General features: G+C 39.1%; 1 protein-coding gene across 1 annotated transcript in view; it reads left to right on the forward strand.

Annotated features, from left to right (window-relative positions):
- LOC128694529 (uncharacterized) overlaps positions 1-18633 on the forward strand; it is an 89807-nt gene that overhangs the window by 64897 nt on the left and 6277 nt on the right. Inside the window, exon 4 of the mRNA XM_070093169.1 lies at positions 4594-4757. Within this exon, the coding sequence (XP_069949270.1) occupies positions 4594-4757 (164 nt within the window). The remainder of the gene's footprint in view (positions 1-4593; positions 4758-18633) is intronic.

Genomic DNA, 18633 nt, shown 5'->3' on the forward strand with positions numbered 1-18633 from the left:
ATCCTTAAGAAATATTACCGAAGAAATTTGGTTAACTGCCTTAATAACTTTGACTTAGTTTTTCCACACGAACTTGATACGACAACTGAAGAATGTAAGGTGTGCGTAAATGACACCTCTAACTTAGACTATGATGAAGAACTACATGACTTGGTGACTCTTGACCACTCGGACGCAACCAACATTAATATTAATGAATCTTTGGATGACCATAAGAAACATGAACTACTTCAATGTGTGAGTAACTTTGCAGACGTCTTTACTGATATTCCAGGTGTTACCTCCACGGTAGTCCATAAGATTGACTTAGTGACAGACAATCCTATCAAACGATAATTATACCCAGTTCCAGTTCACCTTTGGGATGCATTTGACCGAGAGGTCAAATTGAACCTTCAGTATCTTCATATTGTTCACCATTAGTCATTGTTAAGAAGGAGGATAATTCATATAGACTTGCTATTGACTTCAGAGGCCTTAATGCTATAACTCGGTGGGATGCTGAGCCTATGCCCTTAATGGATAGCGATCTACACAAATTTTATGACTCTTCCTTCTTTTCAGAGATTGATATTGCGCAGGCATATCATCAAGTAATGTTAGATCCTTCTTCTAAGCAGTACACCGCTTTTCCTACACACCAAGGACTGATGCAATATAGAACTATGCCCTTCGGTTTGGTAACTGCCTGTGGTACCTACGTGAGACTGATGAGAAAGGTCTTGGGTAATATGCCAAATGTTTCAGTTTATTTTGATAACATTTACGTAATGACATCTACATGGGGCGAACATATCCAAACATTAACATCAGTTTTACGTAGGTTACGCTCACATGGCCTCACTGCCAAGCCGAAGTAATGCTTCCTTGGGTATAACAAGATTAGATATCTTGGACTGATACTTTCTAATAACTCTCTGCAGCCTCTCCCCAGTAAGATCAAAGCTTTATTAGAATTTAAATTCCCCAAAACCAAGAAGCTCATGCATAGCTTTCTTGGTTCTGTAAATTTTTATGCATGGTTTATCCCGAACCTTACCGATCATACAGGCATCTCATCCGACTTCCTTAAAAAGTCTGTGAAGGAACCTCTTGAACTTTCCGACGTAGCTCTGGAAAAGTGTAATGAGATTAAAAGTATCTTTTCAAAAGATCTGATACTTAAGATTCCAGATATTAATAAAACATTTTGTTTGAGAACTGATGCCTCCAATACTGGCTTAGGTGCAGTGTTACTACAATACCATGATGGTACTCCCTTCCCTGCATGTTTCCTAAGCCGGAAACTCCTTCCCACAGAAACGAGATGCTCCACAATAGAAAAGGAATGTTTAGCCCTTGTGTGGGGTATCTCCAAACTTAAATTTTATTTGCTGGGAAAAGAATTCATTTTAGAAACGGACCACAAACCTTTGATATACCTAGAAACTTTTAAGGGAACCAACAGTCGCCTCTTGAGGTGGACATTGGCACTCCAGGCTTTTAAGTTCCATATTGTGTATATCAATGGTTCATCCAATTATTTCTCTGACTGGTTATGTCGTGACAGTCAATAGAAGATTTGTTGCCTTACGCGACTTTCACATGTTAGAACTTTTTCCTCGCCTATTCTTCTTATACTCCTTGACTATAAGTCTTGGTATGGTGGAGTGTGAGGGAAAAGTTGAACAGATAGGAGTAGCGAGGGAGCATATAGTAACAATAGTTTCATTGCCGGCTACTTGTTAAGGTAGGGTAAGTCAAGCTCCTGCTATTTCCGCCTTTTTTTTCCCCCTCCCCGAAAGTGATAGTTTGCTTGCCGGCTACTTGTTAAGGTAACGTAAGTCTAGCTCCCGCTATTCCCCCCTTTTTTCCCCCACCCCTAAAGTGATAGTTTGATTGCTGGCTGCTTGTTAAGGTAGGGTAAGTCTAGCTCCCGCTATCCCTTCCCCTTCTTCTCCCCCCACCCGGTCCAAACAGTAATCACCAGACTCACAGCTCCCAGCACTACTGTAAGTACATGCCTGCCTTGTATTCTAGTGGATTTATTGGTTGAAAGCTTCACTTTTGACCAATAATAAATTTAGTTCTTCCAGTCTTGCTGTAGGTTGACTGTTGTAATGATCACCACGTCTTTTAGGTATTGTACTTATCATGGAGAGTGATTTCTTAAGCAGTGGGTAACCTGTCTATCTTTCCAGCTTGGATGACAGAGAGGGTCACCTGCCAATCAACGAGTAGAATTGAAGGAGATGGACTAACATCCTGGAGACGTCCCCTGTTGTATTTACTTGCCTGTGCATATGTATGAAGAATCAGGACGTAACCCCTCATCATTGCAGCGGTACAAAACCTGATTTCCTGTCATCGGGAGAGATTATTTACAGCCACAAGAACGAGCTAGTGGGTTGTCACCAACACCTGCGACCCCCTTCCCCACATCATTAGCAACGGCTACGATTTCAACCACATGCAGTGTCACCAACACCAGACACCCAAGTTCTATTTATATTAGCATTGAATTCAGTTATCATTTATATTTTTCATTTTTCATTTTCTTTAATGTAGGATTAATATTTCATATTTAAGTGTTTTATATTTTATATTTTCTAAATAATAAAGTGTTTATGTTTGTCAGTTTTTATTCTTTTTCTATACATTAATTTTCCTGAGGAGGAGCCAGCCTTGGTAATACTGTCTGAAGTTGTTACAGGGCTGAGTAAGCCTTCACAGAGTTCAAGTGAGACCAGGGTCACTCTCAGAGGCCAAGTGAGACCAGGGTCACTCTCAGAGTTCAAGTGAGGCCAGGGTCACTCAGAGGTCAAGTGAAACCAAGGTCACTCTCAGAGGTCAGGTGAGACCAAGGTCACTTTCAGAGGTCAAGTGAGACCAAGGTCACTCTCAGAGGTCAGGTGAGACCAAGGTCACTTTCAGAGGTCAAGTGAGACCAAGGTCACTCTCAGAGGTCAAGTGAGACCAGGGTCACTCTCAGAGGTCAAGTGAGGCCAGGGTCACTCTCAGAGGTCAAGTGAGACCAGGGTCACTCTCAGAGGTCAAGTGAGACCAAGGTCACTCTCAGAGGTCAGGTGAGACCAAGGTCACTTTCAGAGGTCAAGTAAGACCAAGGTCACTCTCAGAGGTCAAGTGAGACCAAGGTCACTCTCGAATGTTGAGGCTCCACAGATATGATAAATTCACTGATATATGAAAATAAAATAAGGCACCAAATAGAATGAAGCAAACTTAGAAAATTGTATTAAGACCTGCCTTGTCTAAAATAGGGCTGTGTGTGTATATTGACTGATTAGTTAATTATACGACCAGATCAAGTTGAGTCCAATCCAGAATTCTGCCTTCCTTTCCTTGGATAACATAGGATATCTTACCTCTATCTAGACAATAGCAGTTTGTATGCCTGAGTATGCTCGTATTTTAGGTATTGTAAAGTTTCAGTGATGGACCTTCCAAATGGGCAGTAATTCATTACATACCTATCAATGCACATTTATTTGTCCTAGTAACAAGCACTTCTCGCCTTGGTGTGTGGATATGTGTAGGTCATTAAATCCCTTTAAGAACACCGCAAAATACCTATAGGAGTCACTGTGTAACTCCCGGATGAGTTAGAGCAAGGGGATGTAAACCTACTCAATGTTTGTAACTTGATTAGTGAAAAATAGGTTGCTCTCTCTGAGCTAGTCATTTGACAAGCCCCGTCAAGTAAAATGAGGACCGTCTCTTCACGATTCATGGACCTTCGAGTGACTGCCTTTCCCAGCATGTGTAGCTGTGCCCAGGTTTGTTTGTGGCTGTGTGTTCGTGGAGTACAGGTTTATAAGAAGTTATCGTAATACTAGAGTGCTTAATCTACATCTAACTCTAATTTAACTTATTTACTTAAGCATGAGGTTGCATATTAACCCGAGGCTTCATCACTAAATAAGACTTACTTTTAATTAAGGTTGCTGGTAATCCAGATTTTGCAAATATAAATGCCTACATATTTCGTTACAGGCTTCTCAACTCTAAACTCTCACAGCATCTTTTAACATCCCTCCCTCATGACTTAGGAATAATGGGGAATCAACATATTCCCCACACTGGGGAGGGGGATGGCGCACTGCTTGACATGATCAAACATTGTTTTTCCTGTATGTGTGGTAGGATTGTGGATTTAAACAGGGATGCAAATGGAGAAGCCAATCATTTGGTGCCATACTCCCTCCGTGGAGGACAGAGAAATTATATCACCTATGAGCTCGTATGTACAGTTGCAATAGGCTAGGTATAAGTTAAATCAGTAAAAAATGATGGATATGCTCTGACAACACTGAAAGGCTTTGTGTCTGTAGTAACAAAACTTATTGCTCTTCCCTGACAACACACAGCTGATGCCAAAAACAGTACTCGCTGCCACATTTAATGTGTAATCAACATCACTCAGTTTTAGTTTTATTAATGGTTGTCATGAATATATTTAAAATGCTGCCTTACCATCTTAGTACCCACTGGATTATATTATAAGTACAAATTAGCTTTCCAGATTTTATGTTAGGGTATTCTTACACAATACATGGGGAGAGTACCGAGTCATGACATGGAGGGTCCCAACAGCTGCGGCGCTACACTGGATGTGGGCTACACAACATATATACATCAGCCAAGGTGCCGAGGCAGCTGTTGATGTGTATAGGAAACACATCAGAAGCATGAAGGGGCAGCTCACCCGCCTCGCCGCAAGAACCACCGTAGTCTTCAAGCTCCTCGACTACGTGAAGGTAATGTATCATGACTTTTTTATGCTGGTCAACCTCAATAAAAATTATACCACCTGTTGTAATTTATATATTAATGGTGATGCGATAAACCAGATCTCTCTCTCTCTCTCTCTCTCTCTCTCTCTCTATATATATATATATATATATATATATATATATATATATATATATATTGAGACCACGAACGAGTGGCATTGATCAATAACAACACTGCACTAGCCAAGGACTCGAACCCATGCTGCTTTGGCCTGCCTCATGGTGGGCAAAAACTCATGATGCCTTAATCCACTGGACCACACGATCTTTAAGAGTAGCGCATCCAGCGAAACTGAATGTTGTACTCACTACCCAAGGGCACACGATGGTGTGTTGAACTAGTACACCAAACAGGGACTAGAATGAAATTAGCGTAGAGTCATTCACACCATCGTGTCCTTGAGTAGCGAGTACAACATTCAGTTCTGCTGGATGCGCTATTCATAAGGATCGTATGGTCCAGTAAATAAGGATGTCATGTGTTATCGCCCACCTTGAGGCAGGCCAAAGCAGCATATTTATATATATATATATATATATATATATATATATATATATATATATATATATATATATATATATATATATATATATATATATATATATATATAAAGTAGTACCGGAGGCGGCTCAGTGGCTCATTCTACAGAGTGGCTCCCACAGTATGGCTCCCACAGTATGGCTCCTCCTGAAAGGGCTGCGGCTGAGTGGCTCCTTTTCCTGAGTGGCTCCTTTTCACACCTATATGCTAATGACCTTGACCTCCAGACCACCTCACCCTCGAGACCACCTCACCCTCAACCCCCCACACATGACCCCCCCCCCCCGCCCCCCACCCGCGCCCCCGCGCCCTCCACCCACCCCCGTCCACCCGCCCGTCGCGCCCTCGCGCCCGCCCGCGCCCCTCGCGCCCCGGCCGTCGCGCCCGACCGCGCCTTCTGCTGCGCCTTCTGCAGCATCGTCCGGATCGCCCCCGCGCCCCGAATTTTTTTCCGATTTTTTTCAAATTTTTTTTTGAGTTTCTTGTGCTCTCCTCGGATCAAATTGTTGAGGTTCCCCCTCTCCCCCACTTTCACCCACACCCCAAATTTTTTTGATTCTTTTTTTCTCGAAATCAAAGACTCCATTTCCTCGGATCAAATTTTTCTCGATAATACAAAGACTCCACTTCCTCGGATCAAATTTTTCTCGATAATACAAAGACTCCAATTCCTCGGATCAAGTTTTTTGGATCCCCCCCCCTCTGGGGGTAAGCATTCAAAATGAACTCCCACTTGCATCCCAAATATTCCTGCTCTACTTCCTTGGATCAAGGTTTTCTCGATAATACAAAGACTCCATCTCCTTGGATCAAAGATTTTCTCGATAATACAAAGACTCCACTTCCTCGGATCAAGTTTTTTCTCGATAATACAAAGACTCCATCTCCTCGGATCAAGTTTTTTGGATTCCCCCCACTTTCACCCCCACCCCAATTTTGCATCCCAATTTTTTTCCTCGATAATACAAAGACTCCATCTCCTTGGATCAAGCTTTTGGATTCCCCCCTATGGGGTTTCGAAATTCTTATGATCTCCTTGGATCAAGGTTTTCTCCTCCATCTCCTCGGATCAAGTTTTTTTGGATTCCCCCCTCTCAGGGTAAGCATTCAAATGAACTCCTCCTATGGGGCATGGTACTTTCTCTTACTACAGGTCTAAACAAGTGTGATGTCACCCCACCTGTGTTTACTCGGCGGTCAGTGACGTCACGTGATGACCTCACACATACAGGCTGAATCTTGTCGACTTCCCTCTATGTCAATGACGTCACGTGATGACCCTGCACACAGGCTGAATCTTGTCGACTTATCCCTACACATTTCATATACAACACAGGGAAAACATTTTCACTCTTAACCAAGGATAACCCAAATAATTTCACATTTTTTCGTTAATACCCACAACAATCCACAATTTCTTCACAAAATACAACACAAGTCTAGACATTTTTCTCATTTTAACTATTTCATCAGAAAAAGTCACCACATCACTTATAACCACTTTTCGATAAATTCACTAGTCACAATTTTACATATTACGAAGTTAATACGCACACACACCTCACTTTGCTTTGAACACCTTCAAAACACACTCATAAATCATTTGAATACTCACAAAAATACCTTTGAACATTTGCAAACAACACTGAAACACTTCTAAGACAACATTTTGAATACTCCCAAATAAGATTTGACATCTCTAATTTATCTACACTTACACATTTCATTAAATTACAACTCATCCCCCTAAACTCCTAGCTCAGTCTCCAGACTTCACAACATTTTCACAAAAACTAACTCAAACACTTTACTTTGAACATCACCAAAAAACACCATCAATTGCCTTTAAATACTCCAAAAACATCATTCGAACACCCCCAAAATCACCTCTGAATACTCTCAGAACACCTTCTTAAGTACTCTTGCACATCATTTGAACACCTTCAAAAACACCTTTGAATAACCTCAAAACACAATTTGAGTACTCCCAAATACACCACTGAATACTACTAAAACACCACTGAATACACTCAAAATACCACCAAAATCACCATAAACTAAGATCAACACCCACAACACCCACATCCCACAACACCCACATCCCACAATTTTTTCTCGTTTTAACTAATTTCATCAGAAAAAGTCACAACAACAACCCACAACTTATAACCACTTTTTCGGTATCTCTAGTTCGACAACAACACCCACAACCCACATCACCCACACCCCCACAATTTTTTCTCGTTTTAACTATTTCATCAGAAAAAGTCACAACAACAACCCACTTATAACATCTTTTTTTCGATATATCTAGTTCGACAACAATACCCACATCCCTCATCAGTTACCATTTTATTCACAATTTATTCGATACAAATTTTTCCCCTTCTTTTAACTGAATCTTAAATGTAATGCACATTCCTCCCTACATTACTAAAATTCTAATAAATTCCTCTCCATACCGATCTCCTTGTATCCACATAAATTGATATTATACTCACAACAACTAATCTCACTACCCAACTTCTGAGACATGTTTCTACACCCTCCATTCTTTTCCAATATATCATAACTTTTCAATTCTATAAATTCTTTTAAAATATTCACACATTACCTTTATTTTCAGTAAAATCCCCCCATGTTTCATTAAATTTCTAATACAACCCTCCCCATACCCCTCTCCATCTCACTCACATTTCTTCACATCCACTCACCCGTTTCCCATCACACCTCTTCAGAACAAACACAAAAATCACATTTCACATCCACAAATTCATCTCATCACCCATCTCAAATCCACTAAAAATCACTGTAACCAAGATATTCACAAAATTCTATAACCACCTAACACACACAGACAACTCACTTTACTTTGAACACTACCAAAAACACCATCAATTACCATTGAATACTCCAAAAATATCATGTGAACACCCCCAAAACACCACTGAATACTACCCAAACTAAGATCAACACTACCAGCTAATATCCATTTTATAGAAATCCCCACATTTCCTCCCTACACTAAATTTCTAATAAAATCTATCTCCTCAACTCCACATAGTTTAATATTATATTCATAACCCCACAATTTTTCTCAGTTCATCTATTTCATCAGAAAAAAAATGTCACCCGCATTTTTGACTCAGTAATATTCACAACATGTCACAAATTTTTAGAAAACACTCATTTTTTTATAAATATATCACGAACACATCCAACTAAGATATGATATAAATCACATTTTTAGCCACATTCCCTCAATTTCGGTAATATGGACAAAATTGATTGGGATAACATTTACAACATTTCCAAATTACGTTGGAGCACATTCATAAATATATTGGAACACTTCCAAAATACATTAGAGTATTCCAGAATTACTTTGAACGACTCCATTTTTGGATATCCCCAAATTAGTTTTGAAAACTTTATCATAAAATCGAACATTATTTTCTTGTTGGTATCAAGATTTTTGAATACAACTTTAATATTATAAGTCTTAAGAAGAGAAGGCATATCAACCAAGTTTTCATGGTAAGGGAGAACCAACATATTTTTAGTTGAATAAGGCTGGTTGTCCCTTTTTGGATTATAAAAAGTGTTTCTAGCAACTTTAAAAGATTTATCAATTACATTTCTTGGGTATTTTAAATCATTACCTATTTCATAAATTTTGGATATTTCCTCATCTATGAGGAAAGGGACAACCAGCCTTATTCAACTAAAAATATGTTGGTTCTCCCTTACCATGAAAACTTGGTTGATATGCCTTCTCTTCTTAAGACTTTTAATATTAAAGTTGTATTCAAAAATCTTGATACAGTAAAAAAACTTTTGATAAAGAATTCCCCCCAAAATGCTGATGGATGTGTCTATAAGATTCCTTGTAAAATTTGCGATAAAGTTTATTACGGTCAAACTGGTAAAAATCTCGAACTAAGATTAAAACAACATAAATATAGCATTAGAACTGGACAAGATTCCAATGCTCTATTTATTCATGTAAGAGATTTTAACCATCCAATTGATTTTCAAAAAGTTGAGAAAGTAGTATCAAGCAAGTCCATGGTCGACAGGAATGTAATTGAATCTTGTTTCATAAAAAGCAGTTTTGACAATAATATGAATATTTCTTTTGGTTTATATAAATTAGATCCATTTATAATTAATAGAATTTGGGAAGAATTTAATAATACACTGGACAAATAAATAGCTTGGGGGTGAGTTTTGCAAAGAACCTATCCAAGTTGGCTCGCCGCGCGTCACGTGTTTAACCGTTGTGGGATCTGATAGTGAGGTGCTGGCCGACCCCTTATATAGCTTCCTTGGATGTTTCACTTTCATAGTTCCTTGATAATGTGAGTAGTCACGAAAGCGCTTGGAATTTCTCTATTCTTTCAGAGTGGTTGGTTTGCATATTTTGAAATCACCTGTTTACTGTGATCTTATTGCATATATATATATATATATATATATATATATATATATACATAATATATATATATATATATATATATATATATATATATATATATATATATATATATATATATATATATATATATATATTATTAGCACATTTGCCGATTCCCACCAAGGCATGGTGGCCTGAAAAAGAAAAACTTTCATCATCATTCACTCCTTCACTGTCTTGCCAGAGGGGTGCTTTACACTACAGTTATAAAACGGCAACATTAACACCCCTCATTCAAAGTGCAGACACTGTACATCCCATCTCCAGGACTCAAGTCAGGCCAGCCAGTTTTCCCAATACCCTTAATAAATGTTACTTTGCTCACACTCCAACAGCACGTCAAGTATTAAAAACCATTTGTCTCCATTGAATCATATCAAATATGCTCGCCCATGCTTGCTGGAAGTCCAAGCCCGTCTCACACAAAATCTCCTTTACTCTCTCCCTCCAACCTTTCCTAGGCTGACCCCTACCCCGTCTTCCCTCCACTACAGATTTATACACTCTCAAAGTCATTCTGTTTTGTTCCATTCTCTCTACATGTCCGAACCATCTCAACAACCCCTCCTCAGCCCTCTGGATAATAGTTTTCGTAATCCTGCACCTTCTCCTAATTTCCAAACTATGAATTTTCTCCATTATATTCACACCACACATTGCCCTCAGACATGACATCTCCACTGACTCCAGCCTCTTCTCTTCGTTGCAACATTCATCACCCCTGCTTCACACCCATATAAGACTGTTAAAATAACTATACTCCCATGCATTCACCTCTTTGCTTCCACGGACAGAGTTCTTTGTCTCCTCAAACTCCTAATTGCACCACTCACCCTTTTCCCCTAATCAATTCTATGATTCACCTCATCCTTCATAGACCCATCTGCTGACACGCCCACTCCTAAATATCTGAATACATTCACCTCCTCCATACTCTCTCCCTCTAATCTGATATCCAATCTTTCGTCACGTAATCGTTTTATTATCATCACCTTACTCTTTCCAATAATCACTTATTTTCTTCTTTTATATACCCTACCAAATTCATCCACCATTCTCTGAAACTTCTCTTCAGAATCTTCCAAATGCAGAGTGTCATCAGCAAAGAGGAACTGTGACAACTCCCACTTTGTGTTTGATTCTTCATCTTTTAACTCCACGCCTCTTGCCAAGAATCTCGCATTCACTTCTCTTACAACCCCATCTATAAATATATTGAACAACCACGGCGACATCACATATTCTTGTCTAAGGCCTACATTTACTGGGAAATATTCACCCTCTCTTCTACATACTCTAACTTGAGCCTCACTATCCTCGTAAAAGCTCTTCACTGCTTTCAGTAACCTACCTCCTATACCATACACCTGCAACATCTGCCACATTGCCCCATATCTACTATGTCATATGCCTTTTCCAAATCCATAAATGCCAGAAAAACCTCTTTACACTTATCTAAATACTGTTCACCTATATGTTTCACTGTAAACACTTGATTTACACACCCTCTACCTTTCCTAAAGCGTCCTTCGTCTTACACTTAATTCTTTTAATAATAACTCTACCACACACTTCACTAGGTATACTCAACAGTCTTATTCATCTGCAATTTTTGTACTCTCATTTATCCCCTTTGCCTTTATAGAAAGGAACTATGCATGCTCTCTACCAATCCCTTGGTACCTTACCCTCTTCCATACATTTATTAAATAATAGCACCAACCACTCCAGAACTATATCCCCAACTGCTTTTTTCACATTTTTATCTTTATCCCATCAATCCCAGCTGCCTGACCCCCTTTCGTTCTACTCACCTCATTCATTCTGCCCAATCTACCTCACGAGCTTCCCCCACACTCCTCACAACTGGCTCTTCCTCAGTCCTACAAGATATTATTCCTCATAGTCCCATATATATATATATATATATATATATATATATATATATATATATATATATATATATATATATATATATATATATATATATATATGTCGTGCCGAATAGGCAGAACTTGCGATCTTGGCTTAAATAGCAACGCTCATCTTGCTATATAGGACAAGTGAAAATTTGTGTATGCAATAATTTCGCCAAAATCATTCTGAACCTAACGAAAAAAATATATTTCACTGTGTTTGTTTATTAAATTATTGTAAACAAATCTAAAATATATTTTGTTGGGTTAGGCTAAAATAAATTGCGCTTGTTATGATAAGGTTAGGTAAGTTTTCTAAGTTCCTTTTGGTGCAAAATTATAAATTTTTACATCAACATTAATGAAAAAAATATATCTTTAAAAATATAAGAGAAAATTTTAGAAAGGACTTAATTTTAAATGAGTTCTTGCTAACTGACCAGGTTTACATATTCGGCACGACATATATATATATATATATATATATATATATATATATATATATATATATATATATATATATGTATATATATATATATATATATATTGAATATACCTGGAGGGTATTCCAGGGATCAATGCCCCCGCGGCCACGACCATGCGTCTCGGTGGATCAGGGCCTGATCAGCCAGTCTGTTACTGCTTTCCTCACGAAGTCCAATTTATGAACCACATGCCAACTGATGCGGTACTGACTTTAAGTATCTGTCTAGCTCTCTGTAGAAGCCAGCCAGGAGTTCATTGTTAATTCCCCTTATGCCTGAATGGAGGCTGTGCAAGTCCAGGGCGTAACGCTTCTACAGTAACGACAGTAGTTTTCTACTCCAAGGCATATTTACACTTCATTTTTGTTTACTTGAATAAGGAGTATATATGAGAGAGTCTCTTTGCCTCTGCTACAGAATCTTCACGACCACGGTGCTCTTGACACCAGCATGAAGGGTGAGGGACTGATTACCTCATCTTTTGTATGTAGTTCTGTCTTCAAATTATGTCTTAGAATCTGTATTGATAAAGCAACTGGTGAAATGTCTACAATAATGATACACAGATGTTGCACTTGTGTCTCAGCTTACCAATGATGTATAAAGCTGTTGTATAACCTCTGGACTTCTGTCGCTTACACTTCTTGGTATAAATACCTGTAATCTATTTGCCTTATTACGTACTCTGGCTTTACTGTCGTGGTTTCAGGTTTCTGCTTACCATAACTGGGACAACTTCTATGGCCGAAATGACATGTATGCCAGGGATGGGGTTCACTTATCCAGGGCAGGTGTGGGTTTTCTTGCTAACTCAGTTGAGGGGGTTGTTAGGACTTTAAACTAGGATTAGTTAGAGGTATGGGTTTAGAAATGATAAATAATGAGTATGGATATATTGACTTATGCTCTGATATTAAGAATCTTAATAGTAACTGTCATGGAGTAACTCTGGGTAATGATAATTTCAGAAATTGTGTAAAAACAAAGATGAATAGGAAAAATGTGCAGAAGAAAAAACATATGATGGTATTTTATGCTAACAGTCGAAGTGCAAGAAATAAAATTAATGAACTACGTTTGGTAGCATGTGCTGGGAACTTTGATATCATTGCATTAACTGAAAAGTGGTATGATTTAAAGAGTCGGGATATGACTGCTGAGTGTAATATTCAGGGATTTAAGTTATTCAATGTGGATAGATGTAATGGGAAGGGGGGAGGAGTTGCATTGTATGTTCGAGAAAATATTAATTGTTGCATAAAAACAGGTATAAAAATAGATGGAGCAGTAACAGAGTCTGTTTGGGTAGAGTTCGTGGAGGGTCAAGAAAAACTAATTCTAGGTGTAATATACCGACCTCCAGGCTTGGATCACGATAGAGGGAGACTTCTTTGGGACGAAATTGTTAGGGCTTCTGGACACAGTAACGTAGTCATAGTAGGGGACTTTAACTTTAGCCAAATTGACTGGAATTCTTTGACAGGTAATCTAGAGTCCAGTGACTTCATGGAAACAGTTCAGGACTGTTTTCTGAAACAGAGTGTAACTGAACCTACCAGGGGTAATAATTTGCTAGACCTAGTCTTGTCAAATAAGGAAACACTCGTGAATAATCTGGAGATCACTGAAGAGCTTGGCGCAAGTGATCACAAATCCATCACCTTTAGCATTAATTGGGAATGCAAGAATAATGATAATACAGTAAAAATCCCCGATTTTCGTTCTGCCGATTATAATGGACTTAGGGAACATCTGTCTAATCTTGATTGGGGTTATCTAATGATTTTATTGACGATAATCATACTTATGAATATGAAGGGATCTGCTTTTATGATTGTTTTCTTAATAATGTACACAGTGCCCAGAGTATATACATTCCCCAGAGAGAAATTAGGTCTAATAATAACGATCCCAAATGGGTTAACAGGAGGCTAAAGCATCTATTAGGGGAGAAAAGGGGAATTTATAGGCGCATCAGAAGAGGAGAGGTTAACCTTACTGACCAATATGTTCAGCTTAAAAGAGAAGTAAAAAAGGCGATTAGAAAGGCTAAACGTGACTATGAAATTAGAGTCGCTAATGAATCAAAGACTAATCCAAAGGGGTTCTTTCAAGTGTATAGGACGAAGGTGAAGGAAAAAGTAGGACCTCTGAAATCTGGGAATGGACAGCTGACGGATAATGAACTGGAAATGTGTTCCTTATTTAATGACTATTTTTTGTCAGTTTTTACACAGGAAGATGTAAATGAGATTCCAGTAATTAACAATTATTTAGTTCCTGATGAATTTAAGTTAACTAATATTACTGTCACGAGGGACATGGTTATTAAACAGATAGACAAACTGAAACAAAATAAGTCCCCGGGACCCGATGAGTTGTTTTCAAGGGTACTTAAGGAATGCAAGATGGAGCTTAGTCAGCCATTAACGAGTGTATTCAATGCGTCCATCCTTACCAGTGTTGTGCCAGAGATGTGGAAGATGGCTAATGTGGTTCCTATATTCAAATCAGGGGATAAGTCCACTCCTTCAAATTACCGTCCAATAAGCCTGACATCTATAGTGGGCAAGTTATTAGAATCAATTATAGCTGACATTATCAGAAGTCACCTTGAAGAGCATAACTTGATAAATGAATCTCAGCATGGATTCACGAGAGGTCGTTCCTGCCTGACAAACTTACTGACGTTCTTCAATAGAACATTTGAGGCAGTTGACAGTGATAAGGAATATGATATTGTTTATTTGGATTTTAGTAAAGCCTTCGACAGAGTACCTCACAAGAGACTCTTAAGAAAAGTGGCAGCTCATGGTATAGGAGGTAAAGTTCTAGCATGGATTGAGGCATGGCTTACCAATAGAAAGCAGAGAGTTACCATTAATGGAGTGAAATCTGAATGGGGATTAGTCACTAGTGGCGTTCCACAAGGATCAGTTTTAGGCCCTCTCTTGTTCATAATTTACATTAATGACCTTGATGAAGGGATTACTAGTGACATGAGTAAGTTTGCTGATGATACAAAGATAGGCCGTATAATTCACTCTGAGGAGGATATCAATGAACTCCAGGACGATTTGAACAAATTAATGTCTTGGTCTGAGAAATGGCAGATGAAGTTTAATGTGGATAAGTGTAAGGTACTTGCCCTTGGTAATGAAAATAACCCTCGAAGCTATAATCTAGGTGAAGTAGAGCTTGGTCATACAGAATGTGAAAAAGACTTGGGAGTCATGGTAAGCAGAAATCTAAAGCCAAGACAGCAGTGCCTCAGTGTGCGCAACAAGGCCAACAGATTACTTGGATTTATCTCAAGAAGTATAAGTAACAGAAGTCCAAAAGTTATTTTACAGCTCTATACATCACTAGTGAGGCCTCATTTAGATTATGCTGCTCAGTTTTGGTCCCCTTACTACAGGATGGACATAGACTCATTAGAGAACATACAGAGAAGAATGACTAAAATGATTTACTGTGTAAGGAACCTCCCGTATGAAGATAGACTTAAAGCCTTAAATCTCCACTCTCTGGAGAGGCGTAGAATGAGGGGAGATATCATTGAAGTGTATAAGTGGATGACGGGCATAAACAAGGGAGACATTAATAAAGTACTGAGGGTGTCGAACCAGGTAAGAACCAGGAATAATGGATTTAAGTTGGATAAATTTAGATTTAGAAAGGACATAGGTAAGTACTGGTTTTCTAACAGAGTTGTAGATGCGTGGAACAGTCTTCCCAGTGGGGTGATAGAGGCTAGGACCTTGGGTAGCTTTAAGAAGAGACTGGACAAATATGACGTGACGTGTACTTAGCTCTGTGAAGACCTGTTTGTGTGCTCTCTGTGAATCTGAACCAGGATGCCCTCTCTTGAGCAGCTTTACCAGCAGCTGAGAGAAGAACTCAGAGTTGCTAAACTGGAGATACGGCGATTAACGGAGGAGAACAAGAGGATTCGTAGTAATCCACCTGTTGTGAGTCCCCAGGTTAAGAGGGGAGCTTGGTCAGTGGTCGGGCAACATGGAACCAAGCTGAAGATTAAGAAAACGGTTGGAGAGGCAGAAACAACGAGAAACCAGAAGACTGCCGTGGAAACTTCCAACTCATTCTCGGTGCTACCTGACGAATGTGAGTGTTCTACTGGGAATGCCACAACGAGCACCAAGGAAGCATTGGCAGACGTGAGTGAGACATCCCTAGAAACCCCAACGAAGACCATCGAGAACGTCATGACGAATTCTACAAGTGGTGTAATGCTACCTGGCGAATTTGAGTCGACTACTCGGAGCATCACTACGGACGACGCCAAGGAAGGTAAAAACATTGTTGTTGTTGGGGATAGTCAGATTAGGTACATGGATAGGGCATTCTGTTTGAAGGATAGGAGTAGGAGGCAGAGAGTGTGTTTTCCTGGGGCGGGGATGAAGGATATTGTTAGCCATCTGGATGACATCATGAGAGGTAATGGGAGCAATCCTATTATCTGTCTCAGTGCTGGAGGCAACGATGTTGGCAGACGTAGGAGTGAGGACCTGATTAGCAGGTATAGGTCAGCAATAGAGATAATTAGGAAGAAGGGTGGGAAACCTGTCATATGTGGCATTTTGCCAAGGAGAGGAGTTGGAAATGAATGGTTGTCCAGAGCAATTGGTGTCAATTGCTGGCTGGACAAATACTGTAAGGAAAATGCGGTAACATTCATTGACAACTGGGACCTCTTCTATGGCAGAAATGACATGTATGCCAGGGATGGGGTTCACTTGTCTAGGTGTGGGGTGGGAGCACTGGCCAACGCAGTGGAGGGAGCTGTTAGGTCTTTAAACTAGGAATAGTTAGTGGTATGGGTTTTGGCGGGAAAACTGTGAAGTCGCAGGGTAGTAACATGAGTACTAGGAGAACTAGTAATAGGCAAAATGAGGAGGATATTGAAAAGCCAGTGGCACTAATTGACAATGACAGTAATAGGTTTAGTGGAATAACAGAAAGGAGCAGGAAGGGTAAAGAGATAGGAGGGTCATTAAATATTTATTACACAAATAGTCGCAGTGCTAGGAATAAGATGGACGAGTTGAGACTAGTTGCTAGTGCAGGTAACATAGATGTATTTGCCATTACTGAGACGTGGTTTAATTCAAAAAGTCGGGACATGCCTGCAGAATGTCACATTCAGGGTTTTAAATTGTTCCAAGTAGATAGAAGTATCGGGAAGGGGGGTGGGGTGGCATTGTATGTCCGAGATCGCTTGAACTGTTGCATAAAAACGGGTATTAAGTCTGAAGTAACACATACAGAGTCTGTTTGGATAGAATTTTCAGAGGGGCATGAAAAATTAATTTTAGGTGTGATATACCGTCCCCCAAATTTAGATAGGGACCAGGGGAGACTACTATGGGAGGAAATTTTTAGGGCCACAAGGCACGATAATGTAGTAATTCTAGGAGACTTTAACTTTAGTCATATTGATTGGAATTTCTTGACTGGGAATTTAGAATCATACGATTTCTTAGAAGTAGTTCAGGATTGTTTTTTGAAGCAGTTTGTGACAGAACCTACAAGGGGTAATAACCTGCTTGACTTAGTTCTGGCAAACAATGAATCCCTTGTTAATAATTTAGAAGTTTCAGAGGAACTGGGTGCTAGCGACCACAAATCAATTACATGTAGAATTGAATGGAAGTATGATAGTAGGGATAACTCAGTAACAGTCCCAGATTTTCGCTTAGCAGATTACGATGGGCTTAGAGAACACTTATCATCTGTTGACTGGGGTAACGAAGAGAGCTATCAATATGACAGTTTTCTGAACACAATACATGCTGCTCAAAGAACGTTTATCCCTTATAAGGAAATTAGATCAAATAGAAATGACCCAAAATGGATGAATAATAGGCTGAAATATCTACTAGGGCATAAGAAAGGAATTTATAGGCGTATCAAAAGAGGCGAGGGTCATCTTATGAATCAGTATATTGACATTAAGAGGGACATTAAAAAGGGGATAAGAAAAGCTAAAAGGGACTATGAAATTAAAGTTGCTAGGGATTCTAAAACTAACCCAAAAAGTTTTTTCCAGGTCTATAGAACAAAAGTCAGAGATAAGATAGGTCCCCTTAAAAATAACTATGGGCATCTTACTGACAAAGAGAATGAAATGTGCTCGATTTTAAATAATTATTTTCTCTCGGTTTTTACACAGGAAGACACTAATAATATTCTGGTAATTAATTTTTATAGTGGATCAGAAGAAGATAAATTATGTAACATCACAGTCACTAGTGAAATGGTTGTGAAGCAGATAGACAGACTGAAGCAAAATAAGTCACCGGGTCCTGATGAGGTTTTTTCAATGGTTCTAAAGGAATGCAAAATGGAAGTCTGTGAACCATTAACTAATATTTTTAATTTATCTCTTCAAACAGGTGCA

This window comes from Cherax quadricarinatus, chromosome 42 (assembly GCF_038502225.1).
Source record: "Cherax quadricarinatus isolate ZL_2023a chromosome 42, ASM3850222v1, whole genome shotgun sequence".
NCBI lineage: Eukaryota > Metazoa > Arthropoda > Malacostraca > Decapoda > Parastacidae > Cherax > Cherax quadricarinatus.